General features: G+C 45.7%; 1 protein-coding gene across 2 annotated transcripts in view; it reads right to left on the reverse strand.

Annotated features, from left to right (window-relative positions):
• Positions 1-15,680, reverse strand: part of CYP7B1 (cytochrome P450 family 7 subfamily B member 1) — a 311,752-nt gene extending 296,072 nt beyond the window's left edge. The window contains exon 1 of one of the 2 annotated variants that reach the window (XM_077492786.1): positions 15,460-15,679. In XM_077492786.1, the coding sequence (XP_077348912.1) occupies positions 15,460-15,548 (89 nt within the window). In that variant the 5' untranslated portion in view covers positions 15,549-15,679. Of the gene's footprint in view, positions 1-15,459 lie in introns of both variants that reach the window. The other variant, XM_077492787.1, reaches the window with a different exon arrangement.
• Positions 15,681-17,351: the final 1,671 nt, after the last annotated feature.

Genomic DNA, 17,351 nt, shown 5'->3' on the forward strand with positions numbered 1-17,351 from the left:
AAAAAAAAATAATAATAAAAAAACAATAATAATAATAAAAAAAAAAAAATACCTAGATCAAGGTTCGATCTAGGTCAATGCCAGGATTAGTGTTTGGGTCAAGGTCAGGGTCACAGGCCAAGATCAATGTCAGGATCAAAGGTCAGGGTCAGTATTTTTGGTCAGGATATATTTTTTAAATTAGTGTCAGTGTGTTTTAGGTAGAACACAAAAGCAAAATGTGCACTATTATTTCTTGGCTGTACTAAGGGTACATATAACAACCAACATGTGGTATTGCTGCAATTAGGGATGAGCTTCGTGTTCGCCCGTTCGGCGAATTCCGAACGTTATGGGCCGTTCGCGCCAAATTCGTGTGGCGCTCACGGCCCACAATGCACTGCGTCATCGCAGTGCATTGCTGGCTCATGATTGGCCAAGCATGCACTGTGACCCTGCATGCTTGGCCAATCACAGCGCCAGCAGCGAGGAGAGCCATGATTGGCCACAGGCATCCTGCCTGTGGCCAATCATAGCTCAGGCTGTGTAGTACACGCCCCACACTATATAAGGCCGCCAGCGCGGCGGCCTAGTGTAGTTTGTTGGCATCTGAAGCAGTTAGTGGGTGTTCTGTGTACCTTCAACACAGTACACACCGATCGTTATCGGCCGATTTTCGATCTTGCTCTTCTGTAGTGGTTGTTGTCTGCTTGCCCTGACCGCAGTATACACCGCTATATTCACCTCACCTATATAGCTAGTGATCTATCTTTTATAATAGAGCTTGCAGTCAGTAGAGTTAGGAGCTTGCGCGTGCTGTCTGCGTGCTCTGTACCCAGTACATACCGCTATATCCACCTACATAGCTCTTCTCTATTTGAGCCCACTTGCCATCTGCAGGAGTTATTGGAAGTTGTGTGTGCCTCCAGCACAGCACAGTATACATCTGTATATACCCCTTTATCTCTTGTGTTCTATAAAAAAGGCATCTGCAGGAGTTAGTGTTTTTTTTGTGCCTCCAGCACAATATACACCTGTATCTACCCTTTATTGCTGTTCTCTAATAGAGGCATCTGCAGGGCTTAGTGGGTGTTGTGTGACTCAATTACAGTATACCCCTTTATCTCTGGTGTTCTATAATAAACGCATCTGCAGGAGTTAGTGGGTGTTGTGTGACTCCAGCACAATATACACCTGTATCTACCGTTTACTGCTGTTCTCTAATAGAGCCATCTGCAGGGCTTAGTGGGTGTTGTGTGACTCCATTACACTGCTGTTTTACCCAACTCCCTTCAGGCCATTACCATGTCTGGAAGGCCAGCAAGGAGAGGCAGACAGGCGCGAGCCGATAAAAGAGGGCAAGCAGGCTCTGTGTCTAGAGACAACAGTGCTGGTCGTGGACGCGGTGCATTGTCATCAGCACGTGGCCATGGGACACGCTTGTCCTTCTTTTCGGCAGCTGGACATGTTGAACCGCAACATGCCAACGACTTGGTAGAGTGGATGACCAAGCCCTCTTCATACTCCTCATCCTCTCTCACCCAGTCTCAGGGTACTAGCAAAGCAGCTGCCAACGCATCGTCTTCCCTCCTCTCAATGTCATCATCAGTGACTCCTTCCCTAGACCCACCACGTCCTCCTGAGGAGTCTCCTGAACTCTTTGAGCACAGTGTTGGGTACATGCTCCAGGAGGATGCCCAGTGTTTTGTAGGCTCTGATGATGACACTCAGCTAGAGGAAGGCAGTAGTGTGAGCGCAGAGAGAGGGGATGCTCAAGAAGGACAGCAATCTGGCAGTCATGTTCCACAAGCTGCAGAATACTGCCAGGTTTGCTACAGCGATGAAGAGGGAGGGGATGATGAGGGCACTGACTCCACATGGGTGCCTGGTAGGAGAGAGGAGGAGGAAGAGGAAGAGGAGGAGGCACATGTCCAACGAGGCAGGATGCCCTCCGGGGGCCAGCTTAGGGGCAGCACACCGACTGAATCACACTGCAGAGCTCCGCCTGTGCAGGGCGCTGCCTCTGCGCGTTATTCTAAAAGTTCTTTGGTGTGGGCCTTTTTTGAGACGAGTGCATCAGATCGCACCGCTGCTATTTGCAGCATATGTCTCAAGCGTATCTCGCGTGGCCAAAACATCAGCCGCTTGGGCACCACATGCTTGACCAGACATATGTTGACCTGCCATGCAGCTCGTTGGCAAGCGTACCTCAAAGACCCACACCAAAGAACAAAGCGGACCTCTCCTTGCTCCTCATCAGCTGGCATCTCCAACCCCACTAGACCTTCAGTCCTCTCTGAAACCTGCTCTGAGAGGAATGAAGGTGTAGAATTAGGTGTGTCACAGCCAAGTGCTTCCGAGCACTCTGCTAGCAGTACACCCACGTCCGATTATAGCAGGCAAATCGCCCTGCCCCAGCTGCTGGACCAGCGAAAGAAGTTCACTCCCAGCCATCCACATGCCCAGCGGTTGAATGCTAGCTTGGCTAAATTGCTAGCACTTCAACTGCTGCCTTTTCAGTTGGTAGACTGGGCCCCCTTCCGTGAGTTTGTACAATGTGCGGTTCCTCAGTGGCAGGTCCCCAAACGCCACTTTTTCTCACGGAAGGCGATTCCGGCTCTCTACCGGCATGTGGAAGGCAATGTCCTTGCCTCGCTGGACAGGGCGGTCAGTGGTAAGGTGCATATTACCGCTGACTCATGGTCCAGCAGGTATGGACAGGGACGTTACCTGTCTTTCACGGCCCATTGGGTCACTCTTCTGGCAGCTGGGAAGGATGCAGGACAAGGTGCAGTAGTGTTGGACGTTGTTCCGCCACCACGCCTCCAAAATGCTACTATTGGTTGTGACACACCTCTCTCCTCCACCCCCTCCTCTTCTTCTTCCTCCATGGCCTCTTCCAGTGCTCTGTCCTCAGAACCAGCAGTGCTCCGTAGGTGTTCCAGGGGCTACGCAAGTACGCAGGCAAAACAATGCCATGCCGTGCTTGCGCTGGTTTGTTTGGGGGACAGGAGCCACACTGGTGCGGATGTTTTGTCAGCTCTGCAGGGGCAGGCCGAGAGGTGGTTGACGCCACGCCAGCTTAAGCCAGGAATGGTGGTTTGTGACAATGGCACCAACCTCCTCTCCGCCCTCCGACAGGGACAACTGACCCATGTGCCATGTGTAGCTCACGTCCTTAACCTGGTGGTGCAGCGGTTCTTGGGCAGGTACCCCGGCTTACAGGATGTCCTGAAGCAGGCCAGGAAAGTCTGTGTGCATTTCCGCCGATCATTTAATGCCTGTGCTCGGCTGGCTGAGCTCCAAAAGGAGTTGAACCTGCCCAAGAACCGCCTTATATGTGACATGCCCACCAGGTGGAACTCAAACGTTGGCCATGCTGCAGCGGCTGCACACGCAGCAGAGTGCCATCAATGAGTACCTGTGTGACTACGGCACCAGGACAGGGTCAGGGGAGCTCGGTTTTTTCTCACCACCCCAGTGGGGCATGATCAGGGATGCATGTACTGTCCTGTCACCATTTGAGGAGGCCACAAGGATGGTGAGCAGTGACAGTGCATGCATCAGTGACACTGTACCTCTTGTCCACCTCTTGGAGCATACGCTGCGCGGAATAATGGACAGGGCACTTGAGGCAGAACAGAGGCAGGAAGAGGAGGACTTCCTTGCCTCTCAAGGCCCCCTTTATCCAGACAGTGTTCCTGCTGTGCCACCCATCACACAGGAAGAGGATGAGGAGGAGGAAGAGGAGGAGGAGGATGATTGTGTCAGCATGGAGGTGGAGGCTGGCACTCAGTATCAGCAGCAGCAGCAGTCTTGTAGGGATGATTTACAGTCCCAAGAAACACGTGGACTTGTACGTGGCTGGGAGGAGGTAGCTGCGGATCATGTTGTCCTTAGTGACCCAGAGGACTCCGGACCGAATGCCTCAGCTGACCTACGCTGCATGGCCTCCCTGATCCTGCAAAGCCTGCGAAAGGATCCTCTTATTCTTCGGATCAAGGAGAGGGACCATTACTGGCTGGCCACTCTCCTTGATCCACGGTACAAGGGTAAGGTTGCCGACCTTATCTTGCCATCGCAGAGGGAGCAGAGGATGAGACATCTCCGGGAGGCCTTGCAGAAAGGTCTGTGCAACGCGTTCCCAGAGACTGGGAGGTTACAAACTCCTGGTCCTGGACAACGTGTTGCTGAGGCATCGGTCAGAAGGAGCGGTGGAGAAGGTGGCCGTCTGACTGATGCTTTCAGACAATTTTTTAGTCTGCAGCCCCAAGGTATGATCGGTTCCAGCAACCATCGCCAGCGTCTGATTTACATGGTGCAGGAATACCTAGGGGCAAGGTCAGACTTGGACACCTTTCCCACCGAAAATCCTCTGGCTTACTGGGTTTTGAGGATGGATCACTGGCCAGAGCTTGCACAGTATGCAATTGAGCTACTGGCCTGTCCTGCATCCAGCGTTCTTTCGGAACGCACCTTCAGTGCTGCTGGTGGCTTTGTTACCGATCACAGGGTGCGCCTGTCCACCGAATCAGTTGAACGACTGACCTTCATCAAGATGAATCAGTCTTGGATCACCCACAGCTACCAAGCACCTGAAGCTGATGTAACCGAATAATTTTTTTTAAAATATAACATCCCTTCAAGACTGCCTATGCTGAGTGACTGTCCTGTTATGTTGATTGTCTATCCTCTTCCTCCTCCGCTGATATGTTGGAAGAACATTTCTGGCTCTGGGTGATGCCATCAGCCCAATTTTTCTGCCCCTGTTTAACGGGCGTTTAATTACAATTTTTGATGCAATGCTTTGCAGCAGGGCTAATTCCTGCAATAAAACAAGAGTATATGGGAGAGGTTGCAGTGTTGTGGCACCAGCACCAGTGCCTAAGGCCCAATTTTTCTGCCCCTGTTTAACAGGGACTAGTAATTACAATTCTTGATATAATATTTCACAGGAGGGCCCGTTCCTGTGCCCACCCAGAGTAACTGTGAGGACTTATAGTGTTGTGGCACCAGCACCACAACCACCAAAGGTCAATTTTTCTACCACTGTTCAACAATGGCATGTAATTACAATTCTTGATATAATCGTTCACAGCAGGGCGCTCCAGCGCCCACCAAGAGTCACTTTGAGGGCTTACAATGTTGTGGCAAAACCAACACCTTGTTCCGCCATTTCTGCAGAGCCCCTACTTTCAAACATCCAACTTACAAACATCTCCTACTTGCAAACGGAAGGAGACAACAGCAAGTGAGATGAAAAAAGATGGACGACAAAACAAATTATACAGGGGTGATAACCCTTCCCTATGTTTTCCAAAAAGCTTAAAAATAGTTTTTTTGACTGGAGCTACACTTTAAAAATGTACCAGTTGAAAATTACAAACAGATTCAACTTAACACAACAAACCTACACAGTCCTTGTCTTGTTTGCACCGCCTGTATACTGCTGTTCTGAGTATATAGGGCCTGGGGGCCACACGCATTTCCTTTTTTTAATATGGGTACAGGGTTCCTCTTGATATGCGTATAAGACCCAAATAGGCTGGTAATGGGCAGGGAGGGCTACCCATGCCATTTTTCTCAATGATTTTCAACCATATTGCAGGAAACAGATATAACAATAAAACCGCAAGCAGTTTTAAATGGTGTTATTTCCGTTTAATGTCATTTTGTGCAGGGACTGTTCTAAACACAGGAAACACGTGGCACTTCACAGGCATGCTACAGACACCCCCCCCCCCCAGGCACAATATTTAAAGGAATATTTCACTTTTTTTTTCACTTTAATCGTCATTAAAATCAGTGCTCCCGCCAAAACGGCCATTTTTAAAAACATTTTAGGCATTGACCCATGTCCCCTGGGGCAGGAGCCAGGTCCCCAAACCCTTTTTAGGACAGTATCTTGCATATTAGCCGTTAAAATTAGCACTTTTAATTTCAAACGTTCGAGTCCCATAGACTTCAATGGGGTTCTAAAGTTCGTTCGAATTTGGGGTCCGTTCGAAAGTTCTGGTGAGAACCAAACCGGGGGGTGTTCGGCTCATCTCTAGCTGCAATCATCAGGAGTGGGAGAATTTAATTTGGGATGTTCTTTGGTAAAAGGTTATGGTAGTAGCAAGAAATACAGCAATTTTTTTTTTTCACTATTTTGGGTCAGTTTTCCTTTGATAATAAAAAAAAATCCAGAGATCTTTATTAGTTTTGTTTTCCAACAAATGAAAGCCTAATTTGTCTTGAAAAAAAAAAACACAGTATTATCCACCTGGATGCACAAAGTAGTTGTGATTATATACAGTGGTGTGAAAAAGTGTTTGCCCCCTTCCTCATTTCCTGTTCCTTTGCATGTTTGTCACACTTAAGTGTTTCGGAACATCAAACCAATTTAAACAATAGTCAAGGACAACACAAGTAAACACAAAATGCAATTTGTAAATGAAGGTGTTTATTATTAAAGGTGAAAAAAAATCCAAACCATCATGGCCCTGTGTGAAAAAGTGATTGCCCCCCTTGTTAAAACATACTATAACTGTGGTTGTCCACACCTGAGTTCAATTTCTCTAGCCACACCCAGGCCTGATTATTGCCACATCTGTTCACAATCAAGGCATCACTTAAATAGGAGCTGCTTGACACAGTAAGGTCCACCAGAAGATCCTTAAAAGCTACACATCATGCCGAGACCCAAAGAAATTCAGGAACAATTGAGAAAGAAAGTAATTGAGATCTATCAGTCTGGAAAGGGTTATAAAGCCATTTCCAAAGCTTTGGGAATCCAGCGAACCACAGTGAGAGCCATTATCCACAAATGGCGAAGACATGGAACAGTGGTGAACCTTCCCAGGAGTGGCCGGCCGCCCAAAATTACCCCAAGAGCGCAGCGACGACTCATCCAAGAGGTCACAAAAGACCCCACAACAACGTCCAAGGAACTGCAGGCCTCACTTGCCTCAGTTAAGGTCAGCGTTCATGCCTCCACCATCAGGAAAAGACTGGGCAAAAATGGCCTGCATGGCAGAGTTCCAAGGAGAAAACCACTGCTGAGCAAAAAGAACATCAAAGCTCGTCTCAATTTCTCCACAACACATCTTGATGATCCCCAAGACTTTTGGGACAACATCCTGTGGACCGATGAGACAAAAGTGGAACTCTTTGGAAGGTGTGTGTCCAAGTATATCTGGCGTAGAAGGAACACTGCATTTCATAAAAAGAACATTATACCAACAGTAAAATATGGTGGTGGTAGTGTGATGGTCTGGGGCTGTTTTGCTGCTTCAGGACCTGGAAGACTTGCCGTGATAAAAGGAACTATGAATTCTGCTGTCTACCAAGAGATCCTGAAGGAGAATGTCCGACCATCTGTTTGTGTACTCAAGCTGAAACGAACTTGGGTTCTGCAGCAGGACAATGATCCTAAACACACCAGCAAGTCCACCACCGAATGGCTGAAGAAAAACAAAATGAAGACTTTGGAGTGGCCTAGCCAAAGTCCTGACCTGAATCCTATTGAGATGTTGTGGTATGACCTTAAAAAGGCCGTTCATGCTCGAAAACCCTCTAATGTAACTGAATTAGGACAATTCTGCAAAGATGAGTGGGCCAAAATTCCTCCAGGACGCTGTAAAAGCCTCATTGCACGTTATCGCAAACGCTTGGTTGCAGTTGTTGCTGCTAAGGGTGGCCCAACCAGTTATTAGGTTTAGGGGGCAATCACTTTTTCACACAGGGCCATGATGGTTTGGATTTTTTTTCACCTTTAATAATAAACACCTTCATTTACAAATTGCATTTTGTGTTTACTTGTGTTGTCCTTGACTATTGTTTAAATTGGTTTGATGTTCCAAAACACTTAAGTGTGACAAACATGCAAAGGAACAGGAAATGAGGAAGGGGCAAACACTTTTTCACACCACTGTATACAGTTTTACTAACACGTGTCAAAGTTGCAGAATTGTGCTTATTTTTTTATTTATTTTTTACCCTTAGGCGCGAAGGGGTTAATTATATACAAACTATAATACATTTTAGACCCCTTTCACACTGGAGGCATTTTTCAGGGATTTTAGAGCCTAAACGTTAAAAAAAGTCCTGCAAGCAGAATCTTTGGTGTGGTGGAGGTGTATACACCGCTCCTCCACCGCCCCTGCCCATTGAAATTAATGCACACCGCTGGCAAAGTGCCTGCAAAGCTCTTTGGCAGTGGCGCTTTTCGGGCGCATTTAAACCTTTCTTTGAGCGCCATCGGCCGAATATCACTGCTAAAACAATGGTAAAACTACGATTTTCCGCTAACGCGGCCAGCGGCTCAGTGTGAAAGGACCCTTACTGATGGATGCGACATAGAAACATACATAGACTCAGCAGTTGTACTATTATTACACTCATGATCCCAAATTCCTTAGCTGCAAATTCTGAAGCAGACAAGCATAGTTTATGGAAACGGAAGTAGTGAGATGATTGGGGGAACAAATAGACAAGAGATAAGATCCAATATCCAAACTAGAAAAGCTACAATTTCTGGGGAAATTGTGTGGCGTGTTCTTGCCTTCACCTACTGGAGTGGGTGGAGTAACTGGGGGGGTCATAATGTTTTGGCTGGTCATAATATTTTGGCTGGTGGTCATGGGGTTGTTAGCTTTTGTCACCTCTCAGGCCGCGTACACATGTTCGTCCAACTTTTCAGTTTCAGCGGACAGTCTGACGAACAAAGTTTTTCGGAATTTCCGTAAGACTGTCCGCTGAAACTTGGTTTGAGCGGACAGTCCGCTCATGTGTAGGCTTGTTCGTCAAACTAAGTTCCGCGCATGCTCAGAAAGGATTTACACGCCGAAGGTTGCATTGCAGTGTATAGGACTTCGAATCTCTCGTCCCGTCGTACACGTCATCGCGCAAGTTTTCAGCGGACTGTTCGTTCGTCGTATGTGGTCAAGTCCGCTCATGCAAATTTTGAACGGACTGTTTGTCAAACTGTTTGACGAACCTAGTTGGGCGGACAGTCCGCCCGTGTGTACGCGGCCTTACTCTAGTTTTCAACATTTTGCCATTCATTCCTATGGGATAAATTTTGCAGCAAAAACGCCGATATTTTGTGGACCATTCGGCGAAACATTCCACAAAGTAATAGCACACAATCGGGAACAATCCGCACGTTTTGGTATATTACTGTCTATGTAGTGTAAAAGCTCTGGGAGGAGTTAGGATGATAAATTTGGCTATAATAATAATAATATAGATGTGAGATAACAGTAAGTGCCCTTGCTATGCAAGAACACTTAATAACAACTTGGAATATAAAAATTAAGAAATGTAAACTGAATTACCATGCTGCTGGAAAATAGTTGCAATTGTGGAAAGGAACTAAACCAGTCATGACAATAGCCCAGTGTTACAAAAAAACATAATTATTTAGGACCAGTTCACACCATAGAAAGGCAGTCCAGATGCGCTCCAGATGCTTTTCTGCATGTACGTTTTAGATGCGTTTTTGATGATTTCTAGTGCGTTTTTGATGCGTTCTTTACCTATTTTTTCTTATCCTTAAGGGCCAGTTCACACCAGATGCAGTTCCGTGCGCTTTTCTGCACTAAAAATGCATGTGCAGTGTTTTCCAGGTAATCCAATGGCTCTAGTTCACACCAGTGCCGTCAGTTCCAGGTCAGTTTCCAATGCAGAAACTGACCGGAAACTGACTGGAACTGACTGCATTGGTGTGAACTAGAGCCATTGGAATACCTGGAAAACACTGTGCATGCATTTTTAGGGCCAGTTCACACCACAAAAATGCACTCCGGATACGTTCCAGATCAGTTTTTACTTACAGTTCACACCACACCCGGTTGCATACAATTTGCTAGGTTCCAGTACAGTTCTGTGCAGAAAAAATGCAGCATGCTATATATTTTTTTTTTTTCTGCACCAGAAACCGACCTGGAACTGACTGCACTGGTGTGAACTAGAGCCACTGGAATACATTGAAAACACTGCATGCATTTTTAGTGCATAAAAAAACGCAGGGAACTGCATCTGGTGTGACCTACCGCTTAGGGCCAGTTCATACCACATGCAGTCCAGTGTGTTTTTTTTTTTCTGCATCAAAAACACATGAAAAGTAGGTTATATGGTTTCCAATGGCATAGTTTACACCAGTGCTTGCCGTTCCAGTGTGTTCCAGTTCCAGAAAAAAAGTAGAACATGCTGCATTTTTTCTGCACAGGACTGTAATGGAACGCTGTAAAACGCACCAAAAACGCACTAAAAATGCACTGCAACATACTTGTCCTTATTTAAAAAAAGAGGAGAGAAAAAAGCACTGGACTGCATCAAAAACGCATCAAAAACACACTAGAACACATCAAAAACGCGCATGCAGAAAAGCACCTGGAACACATCCAGACTGCGTTTCTATTGTGTGAACTGGCCCTTAATAAGGACATGTGTGTTCCAGTGCATTTTTGGTGCATTTAGGAGCGTTCCAGTGTGTTCCAATTAGTTTTTGATGCTTTTTACAGCATTCCAGTACAGTCCAGTGCAGCATATTCTACTTTTTTTTCCGGAGCTGGAACGGACTGGAACTGCAAGCACTGGTGTGAACTATTCCATTGGAAATCAAATAACCTACATTCATGCGTTTTTGATGCAGAAAAAAAACACACACTGGACTGCATGTGGTTTGAACTGGCCCAGAGAGTACAGTGTCAGGGCCAGTTCACACCAGATGCAGTTCCGTGCAGTTAAGTTTTTTCTACACCAGAAACTGACTGGAAACTGCCTGCACGGTCTGAACTAGAGCCATTGGAATACATGGAAAACACTGTGCATGCATTTTTAGTGCAGAAAAAAAGCGCACGGAACTGTGTTTGGTGTGAACTAGCACTTACTAAGATTTTGAGGGACAAAACAATTATGATTTAGGCCAGGTTCACACCGGAGCGATGCGGGAACGCCGCGAATCCGCTGCGTTTTCCCGCATCGCATGCCTCCCGCCGGCAGTTCACACTGCCCTATGCGGACTGCTGGGAGTGTCAGTGAAATGTTAATGACACCCCCAGATCAGTCCACATATCGCAGTGCGATCTGCAAACTCGGACAGGAATCGGATCGCATGGTGTGAACACCCATGCGATCCAATTCTGCTGCGGACCAAAAAAAGGGTCCCGTGCAAGTTTGCGGCGGGTGCGATGCGAATTCAGCCATACTATCTGTATGGCTGAACTCGCATCGCACAGAGATCGGATTTGATTTGCACTGCAGTGCGGTGCGAATCACATCCGGTTCTCGCTTCCGCAGCAGTGTGAACCCAGCCTTAACATTGCAAAAATGATGATGACAAAACATTATAGCATTGAAAGTATATGTGTGAATGAAGTAAAAGCTGAACTGAAATACAATGCTGATATAAGGGAGCTCTGGTAAATAGGGTGATAAATATTTTTAAGGTTTTCATAAATTATATGCTGTTTTATACACAGGAATATACAGTATATACACAATTATTTTATATACAGGAATATACTGCATAAGAGCTGTGTGTATAAGATCATAAAAGCAACAATTTCTTAATGTGTTCATATTTAGAATTAAAACTACTAAATAAAAGTGTCACACACACACACACACACACACACACACACACACACTTCTCTCCTCTCTAACCTGCAGTGCTGGCTGCCCACCCTTCTTCACTACACTGTTTACGACACTGTGGTAATGGTGTACGTTTTAGAACACTTTTTAACTCAGAACACTGGCGTTTAATTATTTTGGTGGATGCTATTAGACAATAGAAATTCTCACACATCACTTTAAGGTGGCCATACACTATGCAATCTGATTGTACAACCTCTGTACAATCTCCTTTAGGCTGCATTCACACATGAATGCGGGCAGATTCGCCGAAATTCCACCCCACAATTTCTAATAGCTGCAAAATACAGGGCGCGATTGCAATGCCATTACTTCTAATTGCACCCCGCGCAGCTGTTTTGCTGCGACTGTCGTGCGGTATATTTGGCAGAAATTGCAGTGACACGGTGCACACTGCGATTTGCCACAATTGCAACATGATTTATCGTGCAGCAATCGAGGCACGATGGGGGGTGCCATTAGAAGTAATGGCATTCTAATCTTGTCAAGCGTTTTGCAGCCATTTAAAATCGCTGGGTGGAATCGCGGCGATTCCACCCGTGATCATGTGTGAATGCAGCCTTATGCCCCGTACACACGATCGGATTTTTCCGACAACAAATGTTGGATGTGAGCTTGTTGGCTGAAAGTCCGAATGTGTGTATGCTCCATCAAATATTTGTTGTCGGACTTTGGGCCAACAAATGTTGGCTAGCAGGTTCTCAAATTTTCCACCAACAAAACTTTGTTGTCGGAATTTCCACTCATGTGTACACAAGTCCGACGCACAAAAGTTCGCACATGCTCGGAATCAAGCAGAAGGAGCCGCATTGGGTATTGAACTTAATTTTTCTCGGCTCGTCGTACGTCTTGTACGTCACCGCGTTCCCACAGTCGTAATTGTTGGCCAACATTTGTGTGACCGTGTGTATGCAAGACAAGTTGGAGCCAACAACCTTCCAACAAAATTCCACGGTTTTGTTGTCGGAAAGCCTGATCGTGTGTATGGGGCATTGGCATTAAGCTAGCCATACACACATAGGCTAAACAGGAAAAATCAAACATCTTCCCTCATCCACCCTACACAGCTCGGACGGATGAATCTCCTGCTGTGACTATTGTATTTTGACACCCAGCCCCGCCAGCTGTCAGAATAGCCCAACAGTGATGGCATCTCATTGGCTCAGCTGACAATTTTCTGTCCAGCTCCTTAAATTTTTCAATCGAGGGATGTTGGGCAGGAGGGATCTAATAGGGCCACCCACCCATTTAAGACGATTCTTGGTGAACCAGCTGAAATTTGCTCTGTTTATACCCAGCTTTATAAACAATATGAAGACAGAACTACGCAATTCATTTGATTCGTGTCAAAGGCGCTATTCTTACACATCACTTAAGGTAGCCATACACTATGCAATCTGATTGTACAATCTCGGTTAGGCTGCAAAATTGCTGCGATTCCACCCCACGATTTATAATAGCTGCAAAACACAGGCGTGATTGCGATGCCATTACTTCTAATTGCACCCCAATCGCACAGCGGTTTTGCTAGGGCCACGCACTGAGTACATTTCAGATGATTCCTGCTGAACCAGCTGAAATGTGCTCTGGTTATACCCAGCTTTATAAACAATATGAAGACAGAATTACGAAATTAATTTGATTAGTATCAAAGGCCCTATTCGCACCTTGCGTAGTATGAACAAGCGTTTTTACAGGTTTTTCTTTTGCGCCGTTTTCGCACATTTCCACGTGTTGCACATAGGGAAGCCTATTTACTAGAATGGGATGCCCTATGCGCGGCAAACATGCTAAAGAAGCTTCTGAACCTTTTCAGGTGTAGAGCTTCTCACAATTTTTTATTGGCGCCCTTTGCTGTGTTTGTGATGCGTTTTGTAGCAGGACAAAATGTGCCTCTGCTGCTCACATTTGGGATGCCATTAAGGATTATTGACGCTGCAAACGTGACGCTGTTTTTTTCGTGCATTGCGGAAATGCACAATTGTGAATGAGGCCTCTGCCTTCGGGCACACCAAATGCGGCAAATTCACTTGAAGTTGCACGATTTCTAAGCCGCATGTCAAGACATCTGGAAGACATCTGTGCGACTTCATGAACAGATGTCTATGCAAGGCGCACCTGAACTTGCAAAAAGTAGTGCGTTTGGGTGGCAAAAATATGAATGCAATCTTTACACGGGGGGGGGGAGAACCTCTGGGGGAATTTAGGATGGCAAAGGACCTGGGGGTCCTAGTAGATGACAGGCTCAACAATGGCATGCAATGCCAACTGCTGCTAACAAACCAAACAGAATATTGGCATGCATTAAAAAGGGGATCAACTCCAGAGATAAAACGATAATTCTCCCGCTCTACAAGACTCTGGTCCGGCCTCACCTAGAGTATGCTGTCCAGTTCTGGGCACCAGTCCTCAGAAAGGATGTACTGGAAATGGAGCGATTACAAAGAAGGGCAACAAAGCTAATAAAGGGTCTGGAGGATATTAGTTATGAGGAAAGGTTGTGAGCACTGAACTTATTCTCTCTGGAGAAGAGACACTTGAGAGGGGATATGGTTTAAATTTATAAATACCATACTGGTGACCCCACAATAGGGATAAAACGTTTTTGCGGAAGGGAGTTTAACAAGACTTGTGGCCACTCATTGAAATTAGAAGAAAAGAAGTTTAACCTCATATTACATAGAGGCTTCTTTACTGTAAGAGCAGCAAGGATGTGGAATTCCCTTCCACAGGCGGTGGTCTCAGTGGGGAGCATCGATAGTTTCAACAAACTATTAGATAAGCACCTAAACAACTGCAACATACAGGCATATACATAGTTAGTAAGGTTGAATAAAGACACCAGTCCATCCAGTTCAACCTGAGTGGGTGTCTACAATTGTCCCTATCCCTGTATATTGCACACTCACATACATATACACATTGGTCCCTACCCTCAAGGTCCCCATTCATATGCTAGGGCCAATTTTTGGGCAGAAGCCAATTAACTTACCTGCATGTCTTTGGAGTGTAGGAGGAAACCGGAGTACCTGGAGGAAACCCACACAGGCACAGGGAGAACATGCAAACTCCAGGCAGGTAGTGTTGCGGTTGAGATTTGAACCAGGGACCCTTTTTACTGCTAGGTGAGAGTGCTAACCACTACACCACTGTGCTGCCCAAATACAATATAATACTGACATATAATCACACACATAGGCTGAACTTGATGGACTTGTGTCTTTTTTCGACCTCACCTACTATGTAACTACTTTGAAAATCAGTGCAACTCCAATGGCATTGGAGTCACACCGATTTGACAGCTTCCATTGCGGACAATAGTGTGCGATTTGTCGTGTGCGATTTTAAACTACTAAGTCGCAAGACAAGTTGCACCAGTGTGACTGGGGGCTAAAGGAGATTGTACAATCTGGTTGTATGGTACATGGTAAGGTTTGCGGAAATTTGTTGCAACTCATTCACCACACTTAAAACTTTTGTAATGGGAAAATTTGCTGTATTTACTAAAAAAAAAATAATAATAATAAAAAAAAATAAAAAAAATAAAAAAAAAAAAAAAAGACGCATTTCCCTTTATTTAATCGCCATTTAGTGCATCAGAGCCCGTAGATTCCTGTACGATTTACTTATTTCTCTAGTTACTGTAAACACGACATTCCCAGCAGTTGTTCTTATCCCTGGTGTTACTACTACAATCAATGAAAACAAAAAAGAGCAACATGTTAGTGTGAGGTCAGCTTGGCGTGGAAGGGAAGCCCACGTCTTAAGGTGACAGCTATAGTGAAAAGTGATTGGTCTTTGAAAGCATAATAAGCTGTGTGGAATAAACACACGTACCTCTTCCTCCTCGTGGCCCAAAACAGCAAGAAAACTGTCACTGCAAGCAGCACAACGGCATTGATCAACAGCTGGATGGAGAATATCATTGTGGTCTGAGGCGCCCCTTCCCCTTCCGCTACACAAGGCACTGCTCTTTCCTGCAGCTGATCCTTATTTCTGGGTATTACTACTTACTGCATGTCACTGCAAAACTTTCTTCACTACCTTTCTTTTTTTTTTTTTTTTTTATCAAGGGGCGAGGCAGAGACAGCATGGATCACAAAGAGAAACTCCTCCCTGGATCTTATGATTCCTGCTGCTGCTCCATAACAGGCAGACACAGGGAAATTCCAACCAAGTGTTGCAACTTTAATTAGGCGAGAGCTCACCGCACAAAACATTCTCTTAAATTCACTGAGAACCAGAAATAGTACGCTGGGTCTTGTAGTTCTATAGCTCCCAACTGTCCCTGATTTCCAGGGACTGTCCCTGATTTGGAGCAATGTCCCTCTGTCCCTCTTTCCTCCTCATTTGTCCCTCATTTTGATCTGATCTATATAGTTGTGTATAAAATGCACTTTTTATCTTTCAAAAAGTGTTTCCCAGCACTAAACATTTCATCCAAATTCTAAAGTGCTGCATTTGTCAAATTTAAAAGCCAATATAAAGAAATAGAAGTGATAAAAAAAAAAAGTCCTTGTGGATTTAATGAACTTTTTTTTTGGTTAATTCTCCTTTAAGAGGGTGTGCCAGGAGATGTGACCTATGCCTACATACGTTTGCAAGTAGGTGTCCCTCATTCCCATCTCAAAATGTTGGGAGGTATGTAGTTCCACAATTTCTTTGACTGGACAGTGTATAAGTGCTAGTGATGAGCCGAACGCCTAGGGTTCAGATCCACAAACTCAACGAACGTTTAATACCAACTGAAGTCCAGGGGAGCGGAATGTTAAAGAAAAACAAAAAAAAACAGTAGTGCCAATTTTCTAGGCTTATAGGAAAGTGATTGGTATACAAACACTGCCCTGGAGAACATGTGCCAAAGCAAAACAAAATGTTTCCAAAATTCCATTTGGTGGCGAGCGCTAATTTAATTATGCTTAATGAGCAACTTTTAGGCTCCATGCATACTAGACGCTCCAAAAACTGCTGAAAAAAATGCTGGATGAAAAACGCTAATATTTAGTGTTTAGGAGCGATATTGTTTTCGTTAACTACTTCCCACCCATCCCAACGTCCCCTAGAACGAGTGCTCGCAGCGAGGTCACGAGGCAGGCTGTGGCTCGATCCTGTGATCAGATCCAGCTGAGCAGAGATCGGGATGTGGGCGCTGTGATTGGCCCTCCCGATCACCTGATGGCTGTGTCCAATCACAGCCGTCACAATGTAAACAGAGACACATGTGACAGGTCTCCCCGCCGAGCTCAGTGGGAGCTCAATGCAGGGGGGGATCTGCAGATCTGTGACAGCTCTCTGTGTGAGGATAATTTTACACGGAGAGTTGTTACAGATCACCCCACAAAGTACACCAAGCACCACTCATATACCCCTGTCCCTGTACACATTTCAGTGTCCCAATTACATCGGCCGTTCGCCTGTTCGGCGAATTCAGAACTTTGTGGACCGTTCGCACCAAATTCGTGTGGCACGAACAGCCCACAATGCACTACGCCATCGCAGTGCATTGTTGGCTCATGATTGGCCAAGCATGCACTGTGACCCCTCATGCTTGGCCAATCACAGCACCGGCAGCGAGGAGAGCCAAAATTATAGCTTAGGGGGTTTAGTACACGCCCCACACTATATAAAGCTGCCTGCGCGGCGGCCTTGTGTATTGTGTTCTGGCGTGCAGGGAAAGAGCTAGATAGGCAGGGACAGTGTGTTCTTTTCTCAGGCATCTTAACCACTTA

Source organism: Lithobates pipiens, unplaced genomic scaffold, assembly GCF_037356315.1.
Source record: "Lithobates pipiens isolate NorthernLeopardFrog02 unplaced genomic scaffold, aLitPip1_a1.2 Scaffold_19, whole genome shotgun sequence".
In the NCBI taxonomy this organism is placed as follows: Eukaryota; Metazoa; Chordata; class Amphibia; order Anura; family Ranidae; genus Lithobates; species Lithobates pipiens.